We start from the raw sequence: 22876 nt of genomic DNA on the forward strand, positions 1-22876 counted from the left end.
TGAGTTGTAGTGTTATTGCTTGTAGCATTTGACTTCCATCATCGTTAATATTTTTGTGTACACTGTATGGAGCGTCCTATACCCACATTAAATTTGCCATATAAAAAAACTACAATATGCATAGCTGATTTGCGCTATTTTAGTGTGAAGTCTGGATTTGATCAGGATATGACCTTTACATATCTTACTTCTTTAGTCGAGAACGGAGAGATTTAGATTGATGAAATTTCGACTGATGTTACAGTTCTGTGGTGCCATTCGGATTCATTATCTGAAAGATTTGCATTAAGTAGGTTGAACGCAGTAATATTTTAAGTAGGGGATGTTTAAATGCCCTATAACAAACTAATATGAAGAGCTAAACTTTACATTCTTGTTAGGGTTATAAATAGACATTAAATTGTGTCTTATGAAGGGAGGAGTGCAAACAGAACAAGTCACAAGAGCTTAGTGTTTGTTTTACATAATGCTGTGGTACGATCTGTCATAATGTGGTCAAACGTTTGTATGACCTCCTTAAAAGGTTTCATTATTTTGCTTAAAAGCTGTAGAAGCAGAAGCAGCTTGAGATAACTAGATATAGAAAAAACAAATCACCAATTGCAGAATTGAATAAAATGCCCATTTTTATTTTACATTTTAACAGTGGTTATGCTGTGTATTGTTATAGATCCGATGTCACTCAGAAGAGAATGGGTTCCCTTTTAAATCTAGTTCCTCTAGAGGTTTCTTCCTCATAACAGAGTTTGTCCTTGACATTGTCGTTTCTGGTTTTCTCATTAGAGATTTCTACATTCTGTAGAAAAATTCTTAAATTCTGCAAAGCTCTATTGTGGCAGTATATTTTGTTAGGAAGTTAAAAGGTTAGAATTAATTTGAGAAACATTTAATTTACTGATTTTTTTTTTTCTTGCTTGGTTTTTATTTTGGTTTTTTGAAAAATTACTCTTTGTGAATGAACATATGTATTTTTTCATTTGAGAAACAAACAATATATTGTGCTGTCTATCGACTATCTTTTTATTTTTGATTTAAATAAATGCAATTTATTTATTTGAAAGCAGGCATCATCGTTTGTGGTAGCCTTGTGATGGTAATATACAGTAGCTGATTAATTTACTGTCATACAAATACATCATTAATCATTAATTAATGAATGAATTAATGAATTAATTAATTGCTATATTTTCATAGGAATTTTGTTGCAACATTCATTACAATTTCCTTAAAAATCAATAAACTAGACAGTTAATCCAGGTAAAAAATCGAAATTTCCTTAATATTGTTTCAAATTTTGCAGTTTTATTACCATGGTGAAATGCTGTAACAAGCAGCTTTTTAAAATGGATTTAGTTAATAGGCCTGGGTTTTGTGTTTATGGGTCATTTCTAAAAACTTGAACCGTTGGCACGTTTTTAAATAACCCAGAGTTTGAGATTGGTCATAACAAATTTAATACCTGGTGTACTATATTTAAAAAGTAAGCATGTCTTAAAATCAGTAGTAAGTTTCTGTGTTTTGCTGTAAATCAGTATTCAGTTGTTATGTCAACACAGTTATTGTATGAATCTAGTGATATTGCAGAAAGGTGAAATGTGCCATTGAAAGGGAAATAATGAGGTAATTTATATGCTCAGAATATTCAGATAATTATAAATGAAATTTATTTTATTATAGAAATTGTTCTGAGAGACCTCTAGGGAAGACAAATACTTACATTTCGACATGAAACGAAACTGAATTATATCCAAGACACAATCTACTGTTTTAACCAAAAGTTACCAAAAGGTTTTTTTGTTTGTTGTTTGTTTGTTTGTTTGTTGTTTTTTTCTTTTTCATTTCTGATTCAGCATTCAAAGCGATCCACATATACTTTTTTTTTCTGCCAGCAAGCTTTGGAAACGAATGAATTGGCTTCTTGTAAACGGTGTGTAGTCATGGTTGCCTTGGAACAAAACTGTTGTTACTACAGGTCCACAATCATTACAAAGACGTTCAAAAGTCCTTGATATAAACTGATAATGGAACAAAAGAAGCACGGTAGAAATGCTGGCGTGAATGTCGCTCCTTCCGCCGAGCCGAAGCGACTTGGTTCGACCGTCCATCCACAGCTGTTCATTTCTTTTAATGTCATAACATACAGTTGGCCATTTACAAATACATCAAAATGACTGGAAACTGAAAAGAGATTTTTTTTTGTTGTTGTTCCATTTTTTTTTAAACGATATAACACAGGGCACTTTACACAGAGTCCGTTCTCTTTTGGTGCTTCGTCAAGTCTTTCTGTCCAGAGAACGCAAGAGAAGTGGCACTATCCCCATTCGAAAGAACACAGGTCCTTTTTAGGGCCACTTCTCTGTTGTCTATTGAAATACTGCTGAACCGCTTCGCCTTGCAGCTGAGAGAGGCCAGGAGGTCGCGTCTGTTTCTCTGCACTCCTCAGCTCCCTTCACTGTAGCCTGGGCCAATATTGGGACATGTCAGGTTCACTGCCTGGCACTTGTACCGGTACAGACACTCCAGGCGAGATTAGACCTGCAGCACCAACAAAATAAAAGAGAAGGTGAGAACCGGTATTCAAGTATGTTCATGCCCATGTGATGGATAACTGAGAGTTCAGTTCATTTTGTCAGTAGATCAGATCATGTGAAAAATACCTGCATGCATCCGAAACTACATTGCAACCATTATGGAATAATAAATGAGTTGATTGTTATCTTATAAGAATGGGTCCTGAAAAGGTTTTATTTCTTGCATACCACTGTGTTTAAGATTTTTTTTATAAAAAATGAACACATAATATTTATTCTTTTATGATCATATGGAAATCCATGAAACATTTTGCTTTCTATTCTTACTTAACTATAGCAGCTATAAACACTTTCCTTGTCTGACTTTTTTTTTCCCTTGAGGCTTGCCTTTTTTTCTTACTCTGAATTGAACACTCTTGTGGGGAAACAAAAAAAACTGTCTTACAGACTGTTACAAGCTAACACTGAAGGCTACTAATGTTAAATAAAAATCTACTCGTAGAAATCCTTGCAGTGTTAATGATTGTATGTTCTATGATGTTATAAGACTTGAATTATCCAAAACATCCAAGGACATAATAATGAAAAATGTTAAGGCGCATGGGATATGCTGTATAACGTGATATATTTAAATAAACTGATAACACTGCAGGCCATAAATAATACTATTTAAAAAAAAAAAATGTATCATTCCATCCCTGCAGTATTTTAATCTTGTTCGATTTCATCAGTAATAAACATCAAAATCAGGTCTTGGTAGGCGACATAGCCTTTTCATCCAACCATACCATAATGACTCTATTTTTAGCAATTTTCTGCAGTCCCTACCCACAATGCATTATTGATGCCAACATGCTCCATGTTGAATTTTGATCATTTTTCATTTTCGGTCCATATGATTGAACAGTTACCTGTCGAAGTTGTGCCCGAGGCAGCCATTGATTGGCTGTTCATGTGTGCCTGCATGTGAGGGGGCGTGTATGCGTCATAGCTCCGCCCATTCACCGAAGGACTGGTGGGCAGCATGCAGGAATAGGATGAGGTCTGACTTGCCTGAAGAGGAGAGAGAGAGAGATGTAAAGAGAGATTAGAAACACATTCATTAACCGCACCTGAGAATTAAATGGACGTTACATAAGACTGCAATTAAGGCAGATTACTGCACTCAGACTATTAAGCTCTGGCTTTACATGCGCAGCGTCTGAGGACAGAGCACGATGCGATGCTGTAAGGGTACACTGAGCAGACTGAGACCTACTTGCATAGGCAGGTTGTTGGCCATTGTGAAGCTTGGCATTGGTGGGAGGGCGCTGTACGTGTTGGTGAGCGCTGTGTCTGTTCGTCCCAACATGGAGCCTGACGTAAAGGACACTATTTCAAAAAATATGGAGAAAGAATGTTTTAACATATTATGATGTCCATAATGTGAATTCACACAGTGGCGTCAATATGACGAAACTCAGATGTATACCTGGTGTTGTCGGCTGAGGGATTGGCTGATAGACGCTCGTGCTAAAGCTGCTACTGATAGGTATGTGACTGGTAGAGTTATTGGCTTGTCGCCGCTGATTCCTCAGCTTTTCCTCCCTCCTCCATTTTGCTCTTCTGTTTGAAAACCACACCTAGAAAATGATCAGGAAATGATCAATCATTATATCAATGTAGTATCATTAGGTGTTAGTCTTAAATGATGATGGCTCTATATGGCTTACCTGTATTCTGGCTTCTGGTAAGTCTATTTTTGCCGCAAGCCTCTCACGGGCAAAGACGTCTGGATAATGCGTTCTTTCAAACTCTGAAACAGAACATAATCACATGCCTTGTTATCAATTTATTCTAATAATTTTAAATTGCGAGTAATATTGAAATATACCCTGAGTGTGATTCGCGTACCTTTCTCAAGCGCCTCTATCTGCTCTTGGGTGAAAGATGTACGGTTCCTTTGCAGTTTTCTCTTTAACTGGAGTCGCATCTGGGCCTCGTCTGAATCTTCCCCGTTAGAGCTGATCGAGTTTGTGTTCTCACCACCTCCGTCTGACTGCTGGCAGCCTTCTACCAAAAGAAAAACAAAACGAGTTCAGTCTATCAACTCTATTAGCTTAAATACAGATCCGTTAGAATGTATTCCATTTGCTGTTTCTTAGGTTCTAATGCAATGCTTGGCACATCATACAGTATGCATGGTAGATCTATTCACCACTCCTCTCACACTTTAAAACATTCTAAGCACACAAATCCTTTAGTGCTGTCAGAACCCAATCTGAAACTCCAGAAGAAGTGAAAAGGGATGTTTAATTTACACAACATTGTCCTCTGAGCGCAATGAAAAGTTGTAAAACTTTTAAAACTTTCTCCCATTTCATTCAGCAAGTTTCTCCAATTATGGCAATATACCATATGGACATTTTGAAAGTCCATTGAGGTATAACCACCAATGCTTGAATGGAAGGGCATGCTTTCAGAGCAACACAATGCCCCAAAGAGAGTTTAGAGAGTGTTAAATGCGCTCTGTGGATTGCAAACTTTCTTCGTGCTTGGAATTTTGAAGGAGGCAACAATTGAAGGAAGGCAACAAAAGGATTCTCTCGAACCACCCCCCCTCTTTCATTGTAAGCAGAAGGATTTCAGTCAACAGACCCTTTTCAGCTCGGTGTGTTAACCTTTATGCACGAGCATCATTAATCACTGTCCCTGAGGCCGCCCCGTTCAGCCTCGCATAGGATTTATGCCTTCTATAGGCAGTGGGAGAAAAAGCACTGGGGGCCCACCATGAAGGAAGCGGCTCAATGACGCAGAGTGTGTTAGCAAAAAGGAAAAAAGGGGGGACAGGGGAACCGACTGTGAGTCGATATGCTTTAACCTGCTGCGCTGTTTGGAAACTAATGTAACCTTGCTGCGCTCAATTAAAAGCGTTACGTTATGCAGTGATGGCTTTGGTTTGCTAAAAGGTCAGGGCTGAATTGGACACGTTAGCTGCACTGAAGCAAACCAGCATTATGGCCTGCCTGATATACTTGGCATGTATACAAAAGAAATTCTTTATACAAGAAAAAGAGAAATTATCAACCACTTGAACTTTTTCCTAATGTAGCATGTGTTTAGTGGATTAGGAATTCATAGCCTATTCATAGCATAAACTCATAACTCACTCATCTTCTATACCGCTTTATCCTGTATTCAGGGTCGCGGGGACCTGGAGCCTATCACAGGAGGCTTAGGGCTCGAGGCAGGGTACACCCTGGACAGGGTGCCAATCCATTGCAGGGCACACACACATACACACACTATGGGCAATTTGGGAGCAACAATTAGCCTAACCTGTATATCTTTAGATTGTGGGAGGAAACAGGAGTACCCGGAGGAAACCCATCAAGCACGGGGAGAACAAGCAAACTCCATGCACACAGAGACCGGAATCGAACCCGGAACCTGGAGGTGCAAGCCGCTAACCACTACACCACTGTGCGGCCTCTTATAACTCTTACTAACCTAAATATAAAACTCTAAATGAAATTAAAAACAAATATTAAATCTAAAAAAATACATACAGATAATTTACAATTATTTTCTTTTATTTCCTGTGGTAACATCATACTGACCAAATACAAATAGATAATTTTATATTTAGCCCTCTATATTAGTAGCCTTGCTATTTATTTCTATGCCACTGATCACCATAAATGATTATTTCCAAAGTTGTATCTTTATATATTCAGGCTTTTATAAAAATGTAAATAGACAAATGAAAATTGTTGTAACACTTTTTTTGCTCATGCTTAGAGACTGTGGTGAGTAAAAAATATGTTCTTTTGTTGCACAATTTGAGCAAGTAACAAACATTTATTCACGCAGGACTTAAACCAGATACCTAATTCAGATAACATCTTGAAATTCAACTTCTTAGAATCTTAGAAAGCAGGTAAAACTAAAATCTATTTGTTACAATGTAAAACTAAAAGACAAGGTTTTTTTTTTTTTTTTTTTACATGTTTTTTGTGGTTTTATGTGGTGGCTGTTTGTCATGTGTGCACAAATTATTAAACTAGCAATAGTGAACTGATAAAACTGTGAATACATCAAAAAGTCTAAACTGTGCTTTGATATCATAAGTAGAAGAGGGTTATTAAATAAACAAATGTTAATGCTAATATGCATTTGCATATGCAATTACCAAAACAATCCAAGTATGTAAACATATGTGGCTAAAATGATTTGATTTATTTAAAAGTTGAAAGAATCCAGTAACATTTTACTACAGAAATTCCAAAATGAGACCGAAAACTCATGCTCAGTTAGTAAGTAAGACAGCAGTAAGTCCACTATAATAGTGAGCTTGTCTCCTTTGGATGGTATTTAGGAGGAATACATTGATTTTGACAGTTATCTGATAAAGGCCATGTTAATTTTCCCCCTGTCATATTTCCAGCTTTCAGTAGTAGGGAATAAAGAATATATATATATATATATATATATATATATATATATATATATATATATAATATATACACACACACATATATCACCTGTAAAACATTGACTTGTTAAGAATAAAATATATTGTCTATTCATACTTGTTGAATAAAAAATAATAAAGTTGTTTAGCTTTATGTTGTAAAGCATATGATTAGGAAATATACTAAAAATACAGTATGTAGCCGATTTTTTATAAATCATAAAGTTGTAAATCCTTATGTAAAGTGTCTATCAAAGGGCTTTACAGCTCATGCTGTTGTGTTAATGATTTTGCCACTACAATAAATTGATTATGGATTTCATAACTAGATGACCTGTGAAAAACAGAAGCTGTCTGTGTTTATAGTGTCCGTCCTGCACTGTGCCATGCTCTTAAAAGTGACATGTCTAATTGGTAAGAGGTGCCACTTTGGTGTCCAGGCCTGCAGGAACATTTTCTACAGCTGCCTCTCTCCGGCTAGACGCTCATTCATGTCGCCTTTAATGAGATACAAAACGTCCTCTAATGAGCCATTACACACAGAGACAGCGCTGTTCCCATAACACATTCATGCGCGTGACGGAAAACATCCCCCTTTTGTACAGAGTATCCCACGTGTTGTGTTTTTTTACTCTCACTTGCTCCATATAGACAGGTTGTGAAGGACAAAGTGACAAAAAAAATTCATAAGTCTTTGTTTGTCTAAATTTAATACAGTTCGAAACATAAATGCTTAATCTGACTACCTGGAATATTAGTTGGAAATTGATGTCTTGTCTTTCTGTCAGAGGTTTTGATGTGTACATGTTTGTAATAAGAGGACAGTGCTGTAGTATATGAGCAAAGCACAATTTAATAATAATATTTAATCTTTTTTTGTTGAGGGTTAAGAGCCTTAATAATAATAATTATTATTATTATAATAATAATAATAATAATTATTATTATTATTATTATTTAAAAAATAATAAAATAATGTTATTATAGTTGCTGTTAACTGTACATTTTGTTGTACTTTTATTATGTATCTTTGATCTTCAAATGTGGACACCTTTAAATTAAGACAATATTGGACCATAATTATGTTTTTTTTTATATATATAAAATTGTATTACATCTCTATCCACATTTCAAGCTTAAGCATACTAAATGTGCCAAAAATGTACGTCTGACGGTTCCACCCATGTGACAAAGAACGGTACAGTGCAAAACAGCCCACAGAGCCTAAATCTACTCATACAGTTCTAATGTCTTGCTTAACAGCTCAGTCCCTTATAGTTGATTAAAGACAAGATTGCACTACCTTGGTTCTGTTGTCCTGGCACTGATGATCCGGGGTACCAGCCCGGCCGGGTCCCCCACGCTCCCGTCTGTCCGTTCAGCATCCTCAGCTTCTCATACATGCCATCTGCTCCCATCTGTTGCTTCTCGCTAGCCAGGTTGCGCAGCACTCGGTTTATGGACGACACCTGAAAAGACGAAAACCCCAAAGATGCGGCGTATTTTAATTAAATTTGCGCGTCCTCTACATATCTTTTTTTTTTTTTTTTTTAGAGGGGGGGGGGGCGCATTTCTGGCCTTGATATTACACACAGGCGATTGGTTCTAGGCCGAACCGCAAATTGGACATACAGTGTACGACGCAGAGCGTGGCATTATTTCATTACTGCATGTAGTGCACTTTATACAGGCGTGAGTCTGTGCTCTTTACCGCTTTGTGCGACCATTTCGTGCGATCATTAAAAAAAAAATTATTAATAGTATTATTATAAATATTCTTATAATGATGAAAATTGAATTAATGAAAACATAACAGCATAGTAAGAAAATTAAGAAAGTGTAACGCACTATTGTCTATAAATGTTTACAAGCCTTGTTAGAGAAAAATATATATTTCGAAAAATCACAGCATTTTTCCCAACAAAGCTTCATCAAACAAAAAGGTAAATGCTAAATGTTAATCGTAATCTAAAGGGCTTGTTTGTGTTGCGTGACCTTGACCGCATTTTTGACGCAAAAATTCGTTTACAGATTGTTGGTCGGTATCAGCTCTGGTTTTCTTGATATCTTTTCTTCATGACTCATTTGAATGTCATTTACGCGAAACAGCTCTAAAATAGCAAACCTTGCCACGCCTTGGGTCGTGCTGCATTCCTGCAGGGTAATTTACATATTATTAACTAACTGCTTGTTCAGGTTCAAGGTCAAACCCCTGACAATATGGACAGGTATGCATTTCATACGGTTCATCAAATTTGGGTGCAGACTTGTTTTTTGTTGCACTCACGCTCGGTATGTTGTCGTTCGTGCAGATGCCCTCGGAGAGCAGTCTGTCCCGGATTTCCCAGGCGAAAATGGACGGGCACTCCCTCTTAAACTGGGCGATTTTGCCGACCACCTCAGGTGTGGCCACTCGCGGTTTACTTCCTCCAATCGCGCGTGGTCTAATCGAGCCTGTCTCGTAGTACCTGCCCAAGATCTTACTCACACATCCGTTGGACACCTGGACACAAAACGAGAGACACAAATCACACACATTATTTAAACAAGGCGTGAAATGTTGCGTGCATGAGTCCGAACATTAATAAGCTTACGTTTTCATTGTCCAGCACTTGGACTTTTGCATCGGCATGGGTCTATAACACAAGAAATATACCTTCAGTGGTACAAGAAACTCTTTATGCAGTCCTTTTTTTATTTGTCATAATCGATTAATGGACGTGATGTTAGGGGCAATTAATTTGGATTTGCCTGAAAATCAGAGTTGTTTGTTTGCAATAAACCACTGTTCACAGATACATTAAGCTTTAATATATATATATATATATATATATATATATATATATATATATATATATATATATATATATATATATATATATTAGTTTAGCCTAATTATTAAAAACTGTATAGGAAAATCAATTTGCATTGTTTTCTGAGTAAAACTAAAACAACGCAAGAACTAAAAATATTTTATATAAAAAAATAAAATATAACTGCATTAGTTATTTTGTGCACATAATTAAAAGGAGTGCAAAAAACGATGATGCGTGCATGCATTACATGTCGTCAGCTCACCTGCAGAATCCGTGATATGTCGCAGGGGCGGGCGCCGCTGTGCGCGAGCTCCACGATTTTCTGCCTGGTGGAATCGGGCAACGGTCTGCCGTTAACGAACACGCCGCCGAGCTGATTCACCCCGCTGTGACCTGGACGAAGGAAGAAACAGCATAGCATGAAAGTCCGTTTTACCCAAGCCAAAAAAAGCAAGATAGTAATAATAATAGAAAAGAATTGCACATTAAATCCTAAATGTACGTTAAACGGTAAAAGCATTATAAGATAAACACAATAAGAAAATGTCTTATTAATGTACATAGTTGTTTACAAGATGTTTTGTGTAAAATGTTTTCCAAGAATCAGTGCCAAAAAAAGTCAACATTATTAACTTAGAAACATTTAATAGCCTGTTCGCGATTGGTGTTTCTCCAGATGTGCTCTTCGTGTCATGTTCTTTAAAGCAATCGTGTTATTGTAACACCTGCACAACACATGCTTCGGAGATTTGCGCATCTTTGCAAACGCTTTAAAACGGATCAGACGCCCTAATGCTATTTATGCTTTCGCGAATTAGACAGTAATAATCCTTAAACACTGCACAGGATTAAAGCCATGGATATAATACAGGTAGAACAATTTAAATATCACATCTTTACAGCCCGCTTCAAATAAGTTACTTCAAGCTAGTAAGAGCAATTATATCCATAAATGCAAAAAAAGTTATGCAAATAAATCGAACCTGTAGCCAAAGGTAAAAAGAAAAACCCAGACCTTGCTGTATACTGATTTTCCTTTACCTCTGCTCTCTTGCCTGTCCCTGCAGAGTCTCCAGTTACATTGAGTCCAAGTGCAAGAGCTCCTTAGCAATAAATAAGCTCCAAATTTAGAAGAGGGGGGGAGAAACAAATATGATGAGTCTGCCTGACATTTTGTCTTTAAAATAAAGCTAAGCTAAGCTGCACGTCAAGTTTGAGCTTAATATCTGGAAATGGGCGGAATAAGTCGCTCCGGATCATGCATGGGAAGGCTAATTGGAAAAGATCAAGCTTGGAGCACTTGTGGCAGGGGATGTCACTTTATGACAAAGCTTTGCGTTTGAACGTTGCATCGTCACGACAAAAAAAGTAGCATGGTTAAAAAAGAGGAGGGGAAATGCAGACGACGACCCATTCTGTCTGCATTTTGGATATCACCCTGACTAAATTGGACTCTCTTCATTTAGCCTTCAAGGAAAGCTTCATTTTAAGGTAGCCAGGGGGAACTATGCGCGCGAACATTCATGTGGATGCGCGTTGCTTTTAAGTATATTAAAAGCGGCATTTTTGTCAAACAGCAAGTCTTGCATAGATACAATCTCCACAATGGGAACGTGACTGCACGACTACACAAAGAGTAAATATACAGAAAGTGTAACACCAGCATTAATAATAATAATATAATAAATACACAATGCAAAAATAAAACAGCCATACAGTTTAAACATATACGTCTGAGTGGAATGATTCAGCTCCCTGATACTATTTTAAACGTGCACGAGAAAGATGAGAAGGAAAGTCCATCACCGTGTCGTTTTAAAGGCTTAATTCACAGGATTAGAGTAAATCAATCAACAGACTTTTGCAGAGAGGTCAGCACGCATGAGCATATTGAAGATTTATTGGCTTTGGGATTAAGTCCCTTATGGCCCCCAAAAATTTCAAACCCCATCTGACAGAGCCAGAACACAGATCGGAATATAAAATCAAAGTTTTCTCTTGAAAGGTTAAATCGTCATCATTATGAGTCCCGAGGGGCAATAATTATGTGCCATGTAGCCCATTCTAACTCTAATCAAATTAATAGCAAGACATATGGTGTCAATTTTCTGTTTTACACCCACGAATTATTTAGCATTAAAAAGCTTAGAGAGCCTCAGTACACCGTCTGCTTATATGTACACAATAATAATAATAATAATAATAATAATAATAATAATAATAATAATAATTTTAAAAAGTAGTAGTTGTGCATTGTTTACCTAACTGAACTTAATAATTATATTCAATTAATTAATAGTTTATATTATTTTTTTTTAATGAAAACTTTACTTTATTCAAAATGTTCTATTTTCTTCTTCGTTCTAATTCACTGTGGGCATTTAGCAGGTCTTTTATAAGATACACAAGAAAACAAAAACATGACAGGACGTCATTCAACACACCTTCTTTACAGATGTCTGACACCTCTGGTCCAGCATTAAGAGAAAAAATAATATGTCTGGTTTATTATAATGACTCTTTATAAAAATACTTATGTTCATAATAATATCTGCACAATATCACATGTGTTTTGAACAATCAAGCTAATGCGGTTTGCTAGGGGTTTTTCCCCTAACAGGGAAATTTTAGCCAAATAGTGCATTCATGCCTTCTCATAATGCATATTTTTTCAGCATAGTTATTTTTCTTGAATGATATTAGGGAATTGGCAGCGAGTGGGAACATTAATGGAGATAATTCTTAGCAGAATACAGACATATAGGGTCTCGAAATTTCTTTCTGGACTTTGTTTTAAGTAGGTTTACATGCATCTTATAATTTACAACTTATTATATACGACGGAGTTAAACCATAATCTTAAGTAATACATTTAGTGAAAAAAAAAATGTAATCTGCATAAGGCTGCAGTAAATTAGATTTTCAGAATGTATTGCCATGATTTTTAGCATTTAATACACAACCGGAAAACATCCGTGACGTTTTTGATCAAATCGTTACATGTACACATCACTTCCACATTAAAGCATACTCAAATGATTTTTAAAGGGACACACAGATAGATAAAGAAAAAATTAAACTCTACTTACTGTTTTGCATCATGGACGCTACACCAGACTCCCACGTGGTCCGGTTATAGTATTCTATTAGTAATAAAAAACAAGAAAAAAAAACAATCTTGGTCGATTTTTTTTTTTTTTTTAAGGATAAACATGCAGTATTTTGCAGTGCAGTTATTTGATTGTGTGCACAAAACGTCACGGGCATTATTGTGCAGGGTGATAAAATAAAAATGTTACTGATTCGTGCAATTAAAAAAGTAAGAGCACACTACTGTCTCCATAATTTGTTTTAAATTATCCAGCGTTTAAACTTGCCTGGAAACAGTTGACTGTCCGCTTATAACAATTTATAGACTCTCATCTGCGCCACACTAGTTAATAATTCCCTATAGGACAAAGCAAAACATTATTAGTATCACCTAGTACACCTAACCATAATTATTTCTTAATGCATTCTAGCTGAAACGTATTGCAGAATTAATTTCCTACTACTTACATTACACGTAATACGACTTATTTTCGGGAGGGCGGAGTAAAAAAGATCTCTCTCTCTCTCTCTCTCTCTCTCTCTTTAACGAGTATAAATGAAAACTTGTATAAATATTTTAAAACTACATTTATTGCTACGTTATATATTGTTATATATTATAATTAAGATAGATAGATAGATAGATAGATAGATAGATAGATAGATAGATAGATAGATAGATAGATGCCCTTTTTTAATCATGTCAAATAATCTAATAATATAAAGTATTTATATTAGTGTTCTTCCCTTGTCTAAAAAATGTTTTAGCATTTACTTTATATTTAGCGTACTCCTGTTCTGTTTTATTTTATATAACTTTATTTATCATGAAAGCATATAAGCGTGCGCATTTAAAGAATAAAATCTCGACAGTAAAATCTGATTCTCCCCAACAGCCCTGAAAATAAATGTTAAAGCTGAAGAGAAAAATCCACCCTCCTTCTCCCCCCCTACACCCATCTCAAGTAATTTCTTATTATAAGTATTTGGACGTTAATTGTGTTACTGGTGTGTGTCGTTATAGGAACTGGCGTTAAAAAAAGAGAAGATATACAACAGCGCAGTGGGGAGCTCAATTTGGCAAAAGACAATTGTATTAAAAAAGAACCCATTCAGTTTCATTTACCCAAAAGGAAAAGGGGGCCATTGAAGAAACAGGCCCAGCTTTGATTTTCTTCTCTTTTTTGTGGCTATTTTTCTTTTTTACGTACATGGACTGGGTGTGTGCACGTTCACGCGTGGGTGCGTGTGTGTATTTACGGTGTGATGTACAAATAAATGTATACAGTCGTGTGGATCATTTACGTGTTTAATAATAGTATTTTATAACTCACTTTTAAATAGATTTTTTTTATTTCGAGTCTATTCAATCGATTACACATTTCATTTAAAAGTGTATGCGTCTAAGAAAATACGAATCCTTAAAAAGACCCTAAACTCATTTGAGTTTTAAAAACGTCTATGGGTCTTTGTCTTTTTTGCTCTCCATAATGTGGTTGCTCTGGTTTAATGATTAGTGTTTTAATAGTGTCTCATCTGCATTTTACACTTCTTAATGTGCAACACAAAGCCTTTAGTCCTCCAACATGCCTATTCTGTGGCTGTCAGTCTTCTAGTAAGTTTAGATTGACAAATGTGAGACGAAAAACGAGTGAGGAATGCCATGGGTCTGATATAAATAAATCAAAATTAAATTAAACTTTAAACAAGAAAAAACTATTTTATCATAGTCGATTATTAAACGTAAAATCAAGCTTAAATAATACTAGAAAAAATATATTAAAATAAAATCCTCAAAACATTTTAATTGTTGTTGCAACAGTACTTTCAATTTCTTAGTGACTGTACAGCCAGTACACCAACACGTTTATAATTTTTTAATTGTAGCATTCAATAAAAAATCTAAACGTTCTGAAGTTCAAGTGATGTGTGTATGTGAGAGAGAGAAAGAGAGAGAGAGAGAGAGAGAGATCCAAACAGACACCCTCCCCGTCCGCTTCATCGCGTCTCTGTATTTTCCGCCTCGACTTTACTCGTTTTTTTTTTGTCATAAAATGATTTCGCTAGAACACAAAAACTCAACACGAAATTTAAGCGCATCTTCTAATTAAATATACCCTGTAAAAGTCCATCCAAAATCATCAGAAAAGTTGAAAAATTCTACTTGCTAAGTTGCAACGTTTCCGCGACATAAAGCTGTCAAACCTACTCTTTCTTTCTGGTATGGATTTTTGTGTTTTCAGCTAATTACCTTATTTTAAGTAAGAAAAAATCGCCAACTGTCATGTTTCGTTTGCAAGATGTTCAAGCGTAAAACCGTGTTGGTTTAGCTCTAAAAGAGTTTCTATTCAACTGCACTTTGCGTTTTCTGCCCAAAGGTATTTAAGTTTCCCTATGCATCTAGTGCACAAAATAATGTTTTGCATAAAAATAAATGGTTTACTCACCTTTTTGAGGCATTTTTTTTTTTGGTTTGTTTTTTGTTTTATTTTTCCTGCAGTTCGTCAGGCGGCTGGAGCTTCTTGTCAAATTAGTAGGCGACGTCGAAGAGAAGTGAAATATTTCTCCTATAGTTTATAGTTTCCAACCGACCGGGAGAAAATAGAAATCCCTGCGAGACACAGAGGAAACAGAGGGTTTGACAAAATAAAGTGGAATGAAACTCCAAAGCGAGTGTGTGTGTGAGTGAGAGAGAGAGAGAGAGAGAGAGAGAGAGAGAGAGAGCATGCACCTATGCTGATGGTACTCTAGTGTATGTAATGTATGTGGTTCTGCTCTGTGCCTCCTCTTCAGTGGCCCCATTAGCGGATCCTGACCTCTGTCATCATTTTCAAGTAAAAAGAAAAGAAATGAAAGGGGGAGAAAAGAAAACACACTCATACACACACACACACACGCACACACACACACACACACACTTCCTCGTGCCCCCTTGTGTGTCTGAGCGGGAAACCGGCGAAGAAGCTAGCTGTTGAAAACTCACTAATCACGCGCATGCAAATAGCCAAATGCTCCCCTCTCCCGCGCGCACCGAGTACTGCTGCCATAATGCGCTGCTCGCCGTTTTTTCTTTCACGCGCGCGCTGCCTATTGGCCGACGCGCGGCGGGAGTTGTTGCTATAGAAACCATAGCCATAGAGACTCCACCAAATGTGGGAAATGTGGAAACACGCTCCAGCAATGAAAAAGGTTCCTGTGAGATCTTTCAAGGGATTGTCTGACAATAGTCTAAGTGTTTTTGGAACCAAAACTTTCATTAGAGTTTATATGTATTAAGGGGTTTATTTAGTTCTAAACACAATGTTTATAAACCGTTTAATGGATCATGCAAAGTATCCAAGATGTTGTTTTCAAGTCAAGCTGTGACTGAATCCCGGACTTGAGCTGAGGCGGATCCGGTTGAACCATGTTTGTGCGCTGTGAAACCAGTTCGACTTTCATTCCAATGAAACGGTAGTCAGAGAAATCAAAACTTTAACCTTAATACAAATGGTGTAATGTGAGCCTAAAGGCTTATCAGGTTACGCGGAACTTACTTACACTGTGTGTGTGTTGCGACACCGCGTCTGATTGCTCTCACATGGCTAGTTCTATGAATTACTGATGCGTCTGTACAAATATTTATTATTTAAACTATGTTTCTTTTTTTTCGTTATGTTTTCTCTAGAAACAAACTGTGGCGCAGTGCCCTTGATACGCATCTGTCATCTGGAAATTGTAGAAAATATCTTTCCAATAATGCAATATAAATAAATGGACATTGAGCGCATCGAAATGGAAAAATTTAGGATCAGGCCCTGTTCAACTGAACCAGTTCTCAAACTGTGTTCGTCCTACCAATTCCAGATCTGGAATTTCTTCCAACAAAACAGGCCCGCTAAAGAGATTTTAAGAGCGCATGGATCTAGCCTAGTACTGAAGATAAGTGGTGTTACTACCCAAGCACGGACATATATAGTTAATTAAATTTTAGAGAGTGTACTAGGTAATGATATTATAACCTATATCAAAAACAAAAGTACCAAATTTGCACATTTACTTAGTGCACCATCCAGGCAGTATTATTAAGGAAGTGTAATTAACGACTAAAACGAGCATCAATATTTCACACCGGAAAACAAAAATACAAGCGAAAATAAAACTGTAATCATGACCAGTTGCATGATGAGATACAAACACGCCACATGTTGCTGCCCGCTTTGGGCATTAGTGGACCCCAAACGCGCGATCTTGGTGCTGCACTCCTCACTCCTGTGCTGTTTCACTCCTCTGCTGAAGTGAGGAACAGAATTCGGGGTCGAGGGAATGTGAAATGGAGTCATGAAGGAGGCAGAGAAGGAGGCAGGGAGTGAGGGAGGGAGCACGGCGGGGTAGTTTAGAAACAGGGACTGAACGGTGTTTGGGAGCCCAAAATAAAGTTGTGGTTGCATATATAGGCAACACTCGACTCGACTTTTGACATGTGCTTGGAAAAAAAAACAACGCAGGGAGCTCATCAATAAACTATGGCGAAAGTGAATGAGGGCCCTGACAAGCATCGCATTCCCCCTACTAAGGCACAAAATGAGGAGACAAACGACGCTGCCAAACAGTTCGCTAATCGCAGTGAAAGGAAACGGGATAATGAGCTGCAGTGGCATCTCGGTCGGGTGGTGCTGCAAACCCCCCCTCTCTTTCTATATCATCAAGGTGTGCGCCCCCCCCCCCGTGTTTCAGTGTGTGGATAAATGTTTCCAAATTTCTTTACTTATTTATTTCCTTACTAATGTATCTATTCTTATTGAATTTCGATTGATCACCCAAGAAATGTATTTATTCGTTTATTTCTCTCTTGACAAATGCATTTCTAACTCACTCAAGATCAGGCAAGCCTAAATCAGGCCCAAACGTGATCTTTAAGAGCAAATTAAAAGGAGATTAGCTTTTTCCTTTGGGAAACATGATCTCTCATTGCGCTTACCTGTAATTCTGCTTAATAGTGTGTCATTTTACACATCGTCCTAACAGGGCACAGACTAATTTTTTTTTCATAGGTAATTAATACACTGTAATAATTTTCTTGTTTTTCACATAATTGACTGAGATGATTTATTGTAACTTGATGTTTATACAATGTTTAAAGAAATAGCACATGCAACTTAAAATGCTCTCTCTCAGCTCATTTTTATAGGCGAGTTAACAAGTTCCAACTTTTTTCTCTCTTTTTTTTCATTTCAGTTTTCACATGGCCATTCTGAGGTCTGTCAATTAGCCCAATTGGGATTAGCACTGAGCCCTGTTCTGCAGTGAGAAGAAAAAGACCCTAATCTTGTCGCTATTTTCCCTAAGGGCGAAATTGTCTCAGGGTGCCTCTCTGTGTAAAGTTTTTTTTTAGAAAAGAGGGGGAAAAAATAATAAGGGGAGGGGAGTAAAGTGAATACATCTGACGTCATTCTTGGAGAGAGAGAGAGAGCGAGAGAGAGAAAGACTAGGGCAGACTAGGGAAATAAACCATAGAATGCCAGTAATGTATAACGTGCAAGGGTGATGGGGGGAGTCAGAGAGAGAGAGAGAGAGAGAGAGAGAGAGAGAGAGAGAGCCAACAGAAAGAAAAAAAGAGCTTTATCGTCTCACTGTTCTGTAATTGTAGAGTTGGCCAGTGCTTTGCTATTAACACATGCAGTGACTGTGTTGGAGAGAAGGAACTGCCAAACATTATTATTATTTTTTCTGGTGGGCGGTTTTTGCTCAGTGGCACCTTGCCTGTAACCCTATAGGCGCCATGATCTCTGTCCATTTATCCAAAAAAGGAGCAAGTCACACATTATTCCATTTCATTAGGCCCTAAAAGTAGAGAGATGGAGGCTAGTGGAGTAATAGATTTTAATCACTCCTCTTCTTTTCCTGTGGTGTAGGCTACACACACACACACACACACACACACACCATCGTCAGATGGCATTGTATGACTGATTTTATGGTGCTGCATTCATTTCCGAATGACCAGTAGAGTTGTTAGATTTATCCTAATAACTCTGACATGTTGCAGTTGTGACAGAGTTTATGGGCCGTGTAATCTGCATTTAGGGGCAAAGTTGATGGCGAAAATTACTTATTGCTTTAATTTGCATTATCTTAGCTAAATATGCATGTAAACAAAACTGTAAGCTAACATCAAAACAAGTGAGAACAAATAATAATAATAATAATAATAATAATAATAATAAATATTATCATCATCGTTTATTGCTTTACTAGCGTCTCCTTAAATCTGTGATTTTATTATTTTTATTATTTTAGAAAAATCTTTCCTTCAAATCCATCCCGTGTAGACGGTTTTTAGATGGACAAGTGAATGGTCGCTCGACCGGTTTAGAGATTATTGAAGCCGGTTGTTATTTCACACCTCAAGATTTTCTTCTTCTTTTTCCTCAGTAAACTGAAGTCACTTTATTGAACACTCTTATTTGCATCTATTTTATTAGTGTAATTGTCGAGCAAATTCCAACACGATGACGTCTCATTTAAAGCTTGATTATGCATTTATTTTTTAATGCATTCAAATTAGACTATTCTTTCAATCTGAACAAATTAATTCATCTGTATTCGCGTCGTTACGCAAGCCGTAAAACACCCTTCGCCATCCACATACTGTATGTTGCACCAAGTACAGTTTCCTTTATAAACTCACCTCGAGTTTTCTCCGACTGTGTTCCGCTGTCTGATCATATATCGCTGAGTGGTGATTAGATGCCCGACCCCAAAGCCATTCGCGTACGGCAAAGGATGCGTGAAGAAAATAAAAACACCCCCTCTGACTTGATTTCACAAAACTATTTCCAAAAGTTGATAATATCCAGTCCAGCGAGCTGTGAAGGTAAACTTCTTGTCAAGATGCTAAAAGTAAAAATAATAATAAAGATCTTGCTATATAGGATAAAAACTGCTCGACACTTTCCGCTTCTTTCTAAGCAGCAATCATTTATTTTCTATAGATGCGAATCTTTGTAAAATGCTGGATTCCTTTCCGCAGCACATTAAACACCGACAGAAAGTGAAATTATATTTAAAAGAAAAAACAGACGGCCTCGGTTCTTACACTCAACTTTCGCCTTAATATTCTCCTCGTCTCGAAGGTGATTGGCTCGGATGAAGGAACACGTCACAATGGGCGCCATTTGGCACGCCCCCAAACCGGGAAGTTGGAAGCGCACGGTCTCCAGGAAAATGTCTATGTGCCCACATGACCCCATTAGAGGCTATTTTAACTTATTTTCAGTGTCCGGCATGTGTGATTTGATGAGCAAACGAACACCACAAAAATAAGTCTAGTTTTTGAATGATCCAAATACTCACATGTTAAATATGGAGAATAAATTATGCAATAATAGGGTTTATTATTTTCACAGGAACTGAACTCTGACTCCAACAAATATAGGCAGAGGTCAAGCATAGGCACAGGTCAAGCAATGGCCTTATACTGGGATATTTACATACATGTAGGTTACTTTACCTTGTCATCAATAGTGCATTTCTCTTAACCTTGGAAAGTGATTGTTGTTATGAACATCCATATGCCTTCATTCGTACTTTTATTTCTAACAGTATATTCCAGTGTAAGCAAGTTGGTTGTAATGTGACCAAAATGTAATTGTTGTGGTTTTATGGCCCATTATTTTCTTTATTAATATACAGGTTTGCACACCAATTAAAATTTTATTTTGCCCTTAATTACAACAAACATAATCAACTAGCCTATCTATGTTATTTCGGTGATCAGGAATGACGTTTAGATTGCTCTCCTTTTGTGCACATATCCACATGTTTAGTTTTTTTTTTTTTTTTTTTAGAATGACCTAAGCTCGGAATGCATTCTTGAAATCCTCTATAGACCCTCAATTGTTCTGCAGCTTCTTGGTGATGTAAATGATCCAGGGTCACTCCTTGTATTCGCTCCCACTCATTTCCTTGCCAAAATGCCACTCATTTTCCCAAACCGTATGTCAGTAGGTTTTTAGTGGGATCTAAGGAAGATGAAACTGTATTTTCGGGTTACTTAATTAAGTGAAAATATTTTTAATTTAATTGTCATTTATTCAGTATATACTTTTGAGCATGCTGTTTAATAAATCTCAAGTGAGATAGATAGATAGATAGATAGATAGATAGATAGATAGATAGATAGATAGATAGATAGATAGATAGATAGAATATGAACTGCGTTATAGGATATACATATCTAAAGCCAGTTTGCTGAATGAGGTTGAATGAGCTGCTATCAATGTGCGTCAAACAGCTAATGTCAATTTTACACGGAGACTGCACAGGGTAAATACGCAACCGTGTGTGTGTGCGTCTCTCAGGAAGTGTACAGAGAGATATGGGATGCTTTTAAAGGAGAGATAGGAGAGCTGGACTCGGACTGATTGCTGAGAGCTGCCGCCATTAGATACACTGGCTGTGTTCCGATTTGTGTTCCGATTTCATCTCCTGCAGGTACACTCCAGGTACACTAGAGCACCGTTATAGAATAATAAAACAAAATAGCTACACTTTACGTCATCATTGTCGGAATTTTCGTAGTTGTTAGCTATTTTGTTGGATCTACTCCTAAATAGTCTGTAAAATAAACGCAAACATTATTCGAGAATGAAAGCGATTTCTTAAAAATTCAATCCAACACTTAAAGCTCATAGAAATAGATTACTGTACATGAACTGCAAAGGTGTGTTCCTAAATGTGGATGGTTGTGTTGCTCGGTTATCTTAAAAAGTGTTTCTAGAATTGCAGTGTGCTCATTTTTGTTCCTCCAGATAGGTTCCGCTAATGTAAATATGTCAAACTAAATGTTGGCCCACTAAGGCTTTGGGAAATGAGCTCAGCGCCCCAGTTAGCACACTAGTCCGCAAATTGGAGCGCAGCCGCAGTGAAACCGCGCAGCGCTGCAGGGGCTCTTGAGAGTCTCCGCTGGAAACCGCACGGCCTCGGAGCGCTTATCGGGCTCTCGGTAAACCGAGACAGGACGCTAAAGCCGGGACAGGTGCTGCCTTTCCCTTTCTCGGCTATAACCCCACTCTTCAGTGCGTGATCAGGCGTGAACGCAAATCTGTCCAGCCAGCTTTCAGCCCTACGCCGGCCCTCTGTTTCCAAGTGCGCATGGGTGTGTGTGTAAATAAGTGAGACAGAAGGAGGGGAATGGAGCCCCCGATGACACACATAGCCAATTTAAAGAGAGATCAACCACCGAGCACCTAGCTTTGTCAGACAGAGAGCTCTAAATGTCGCTTACTAAAATAAAAAGGATTATATTTACTATCACCTACATACATTCATACTCTTCTTATTATTATTATTATCCATAAAATTAGGTTTAAGTTACAGATAAGCAGAATATGCAAACAAAAACTATTTAAAATGTATGTATGGCCTCTCAACCTAATTTATATTCATCAACTAATAAAAATAAAAAATCGAATTTTTACAAAATCGATCTTCACTAACATACTTATTAAATTTATATTTAAAAAATACACATTTAATTATATGTTTTAAATTTATCATTAATATGGAACTTAACATCGAATTTAACATCGTTCTAAACATGATGTGTGTTGATGCTCATCTCATATTTTTCATGATTATTGCTTTTTGCTTATTGTTTTGATTTTAGGTCCTGTTATTTAGCGTATTGTCAGCCAGCTATATTTTGACATGCGACTTTGCTCATTTTACTATATAATAACTTTCAGGTCATTAAGGTTGCTACATCTGGTTCCAGGGATTGTATTCATTAAATATGATTCCGTAACGTTTCAAAATAATGCAAAAAAAGATACTCTTTATTAATCATAAAAAATCAGCAATTTTGAGAAGAACTGAATGTTCTTTGAACAACTTTGAGAAAGCTGTATGTATATTAGGTTGGTCCACAAGTGGCCATTTGGAAAAGTAGGTAAAATAAAAGAAAGGGAAAAAAAGAGAAAGAAATGAAAAGAAAAGAAAAAGCA

The 22876-nt window shown here is 36.9% G+C and overlaps 1 protein-coding gene across 5 annotated transcripts; it reads right to left on the bottom strand.

Moving 5' to 3' along the window:
• Positions 1-1431: 1431 nt before the first annotated feature.
• pax6a (paired box 6a) lies at positions 1432-19959 on the bottom strand. 5 transcript variants are annotated; one of them, XM_053505778.1, is made up of 14 exons: positions 19561-19959; positions 15338-15501; positions 12890-12943; positions 12245-12268; positions 10063-10193; positions 9579-9620; positions 9272-9487; positions 8288-8453; positions 4425-4583; positions 4244-4326; positions 4003-4153; positions 3790-3902; positions 3443-3584; positions 1432-2535 (listed from the first exon to the last, which is right to left on the bottom strand). In XM_053505778.1, exons 2-14 carry the CDS (start codon positions 15348-15350, stop codon positions 2450-2452), a joined length of 1380 nt encoding a protein of 459 aa, XP_053361753.1. In that variant the 5' UTR covers positions 15351-15501; positions 19561-19959; the 3' UTR covers positions 1432-2449. The 5 variants fall into 5 exon arrangements, with proteins under 5 accessions (XP_053361753.1, XP_053361754.1, XP_053361755.1 ...); XM_053505779.1 differs by lacking the exon at positions 19561-19959 and adding an exon at positions 15622-15867; XM_053505780.1 differs by lacking the exon at positions 12245-12268.
• Between the last annotated feature and the right edge of the window lie 2917 nt (positions 19960-22876).

The sequence above is a fragment of the Clarias gariepinus genome, chromosome 10, assembly GCF_024256425.1.
Source record: "Clarias gariepinus isolate MV-2021 ecotype Netherlands chromosome 10, CGAR_prim_01v2, whole genome shotgun sequence".
NCBI classification, from domain to species: domain Eukaryota; kingdom Metazoa; phylum Chordata; class Actinopteri; order Siluriformes; family Clariidae; genus Clarias; species Clarias gariepinus.

Coding starts and splice junctions, on each gene's coding strand:
- pax6a (XM_053505778.1), bottom strand. Junction 4,327..4,424: donor GATAGAGGCGCTTGAGAAAG/GTACGCGAATCA, acceptor GTTCTGTTTCAG/AGTTTGAAAGAACGCATTAT. Junction 3,903..4,002: donor CCCTCAGCCGACAACACCAG/GTATACATCTGA, acceptor TTTTTGAAATAG/TGTCCTTTACGTCAGGCTCC.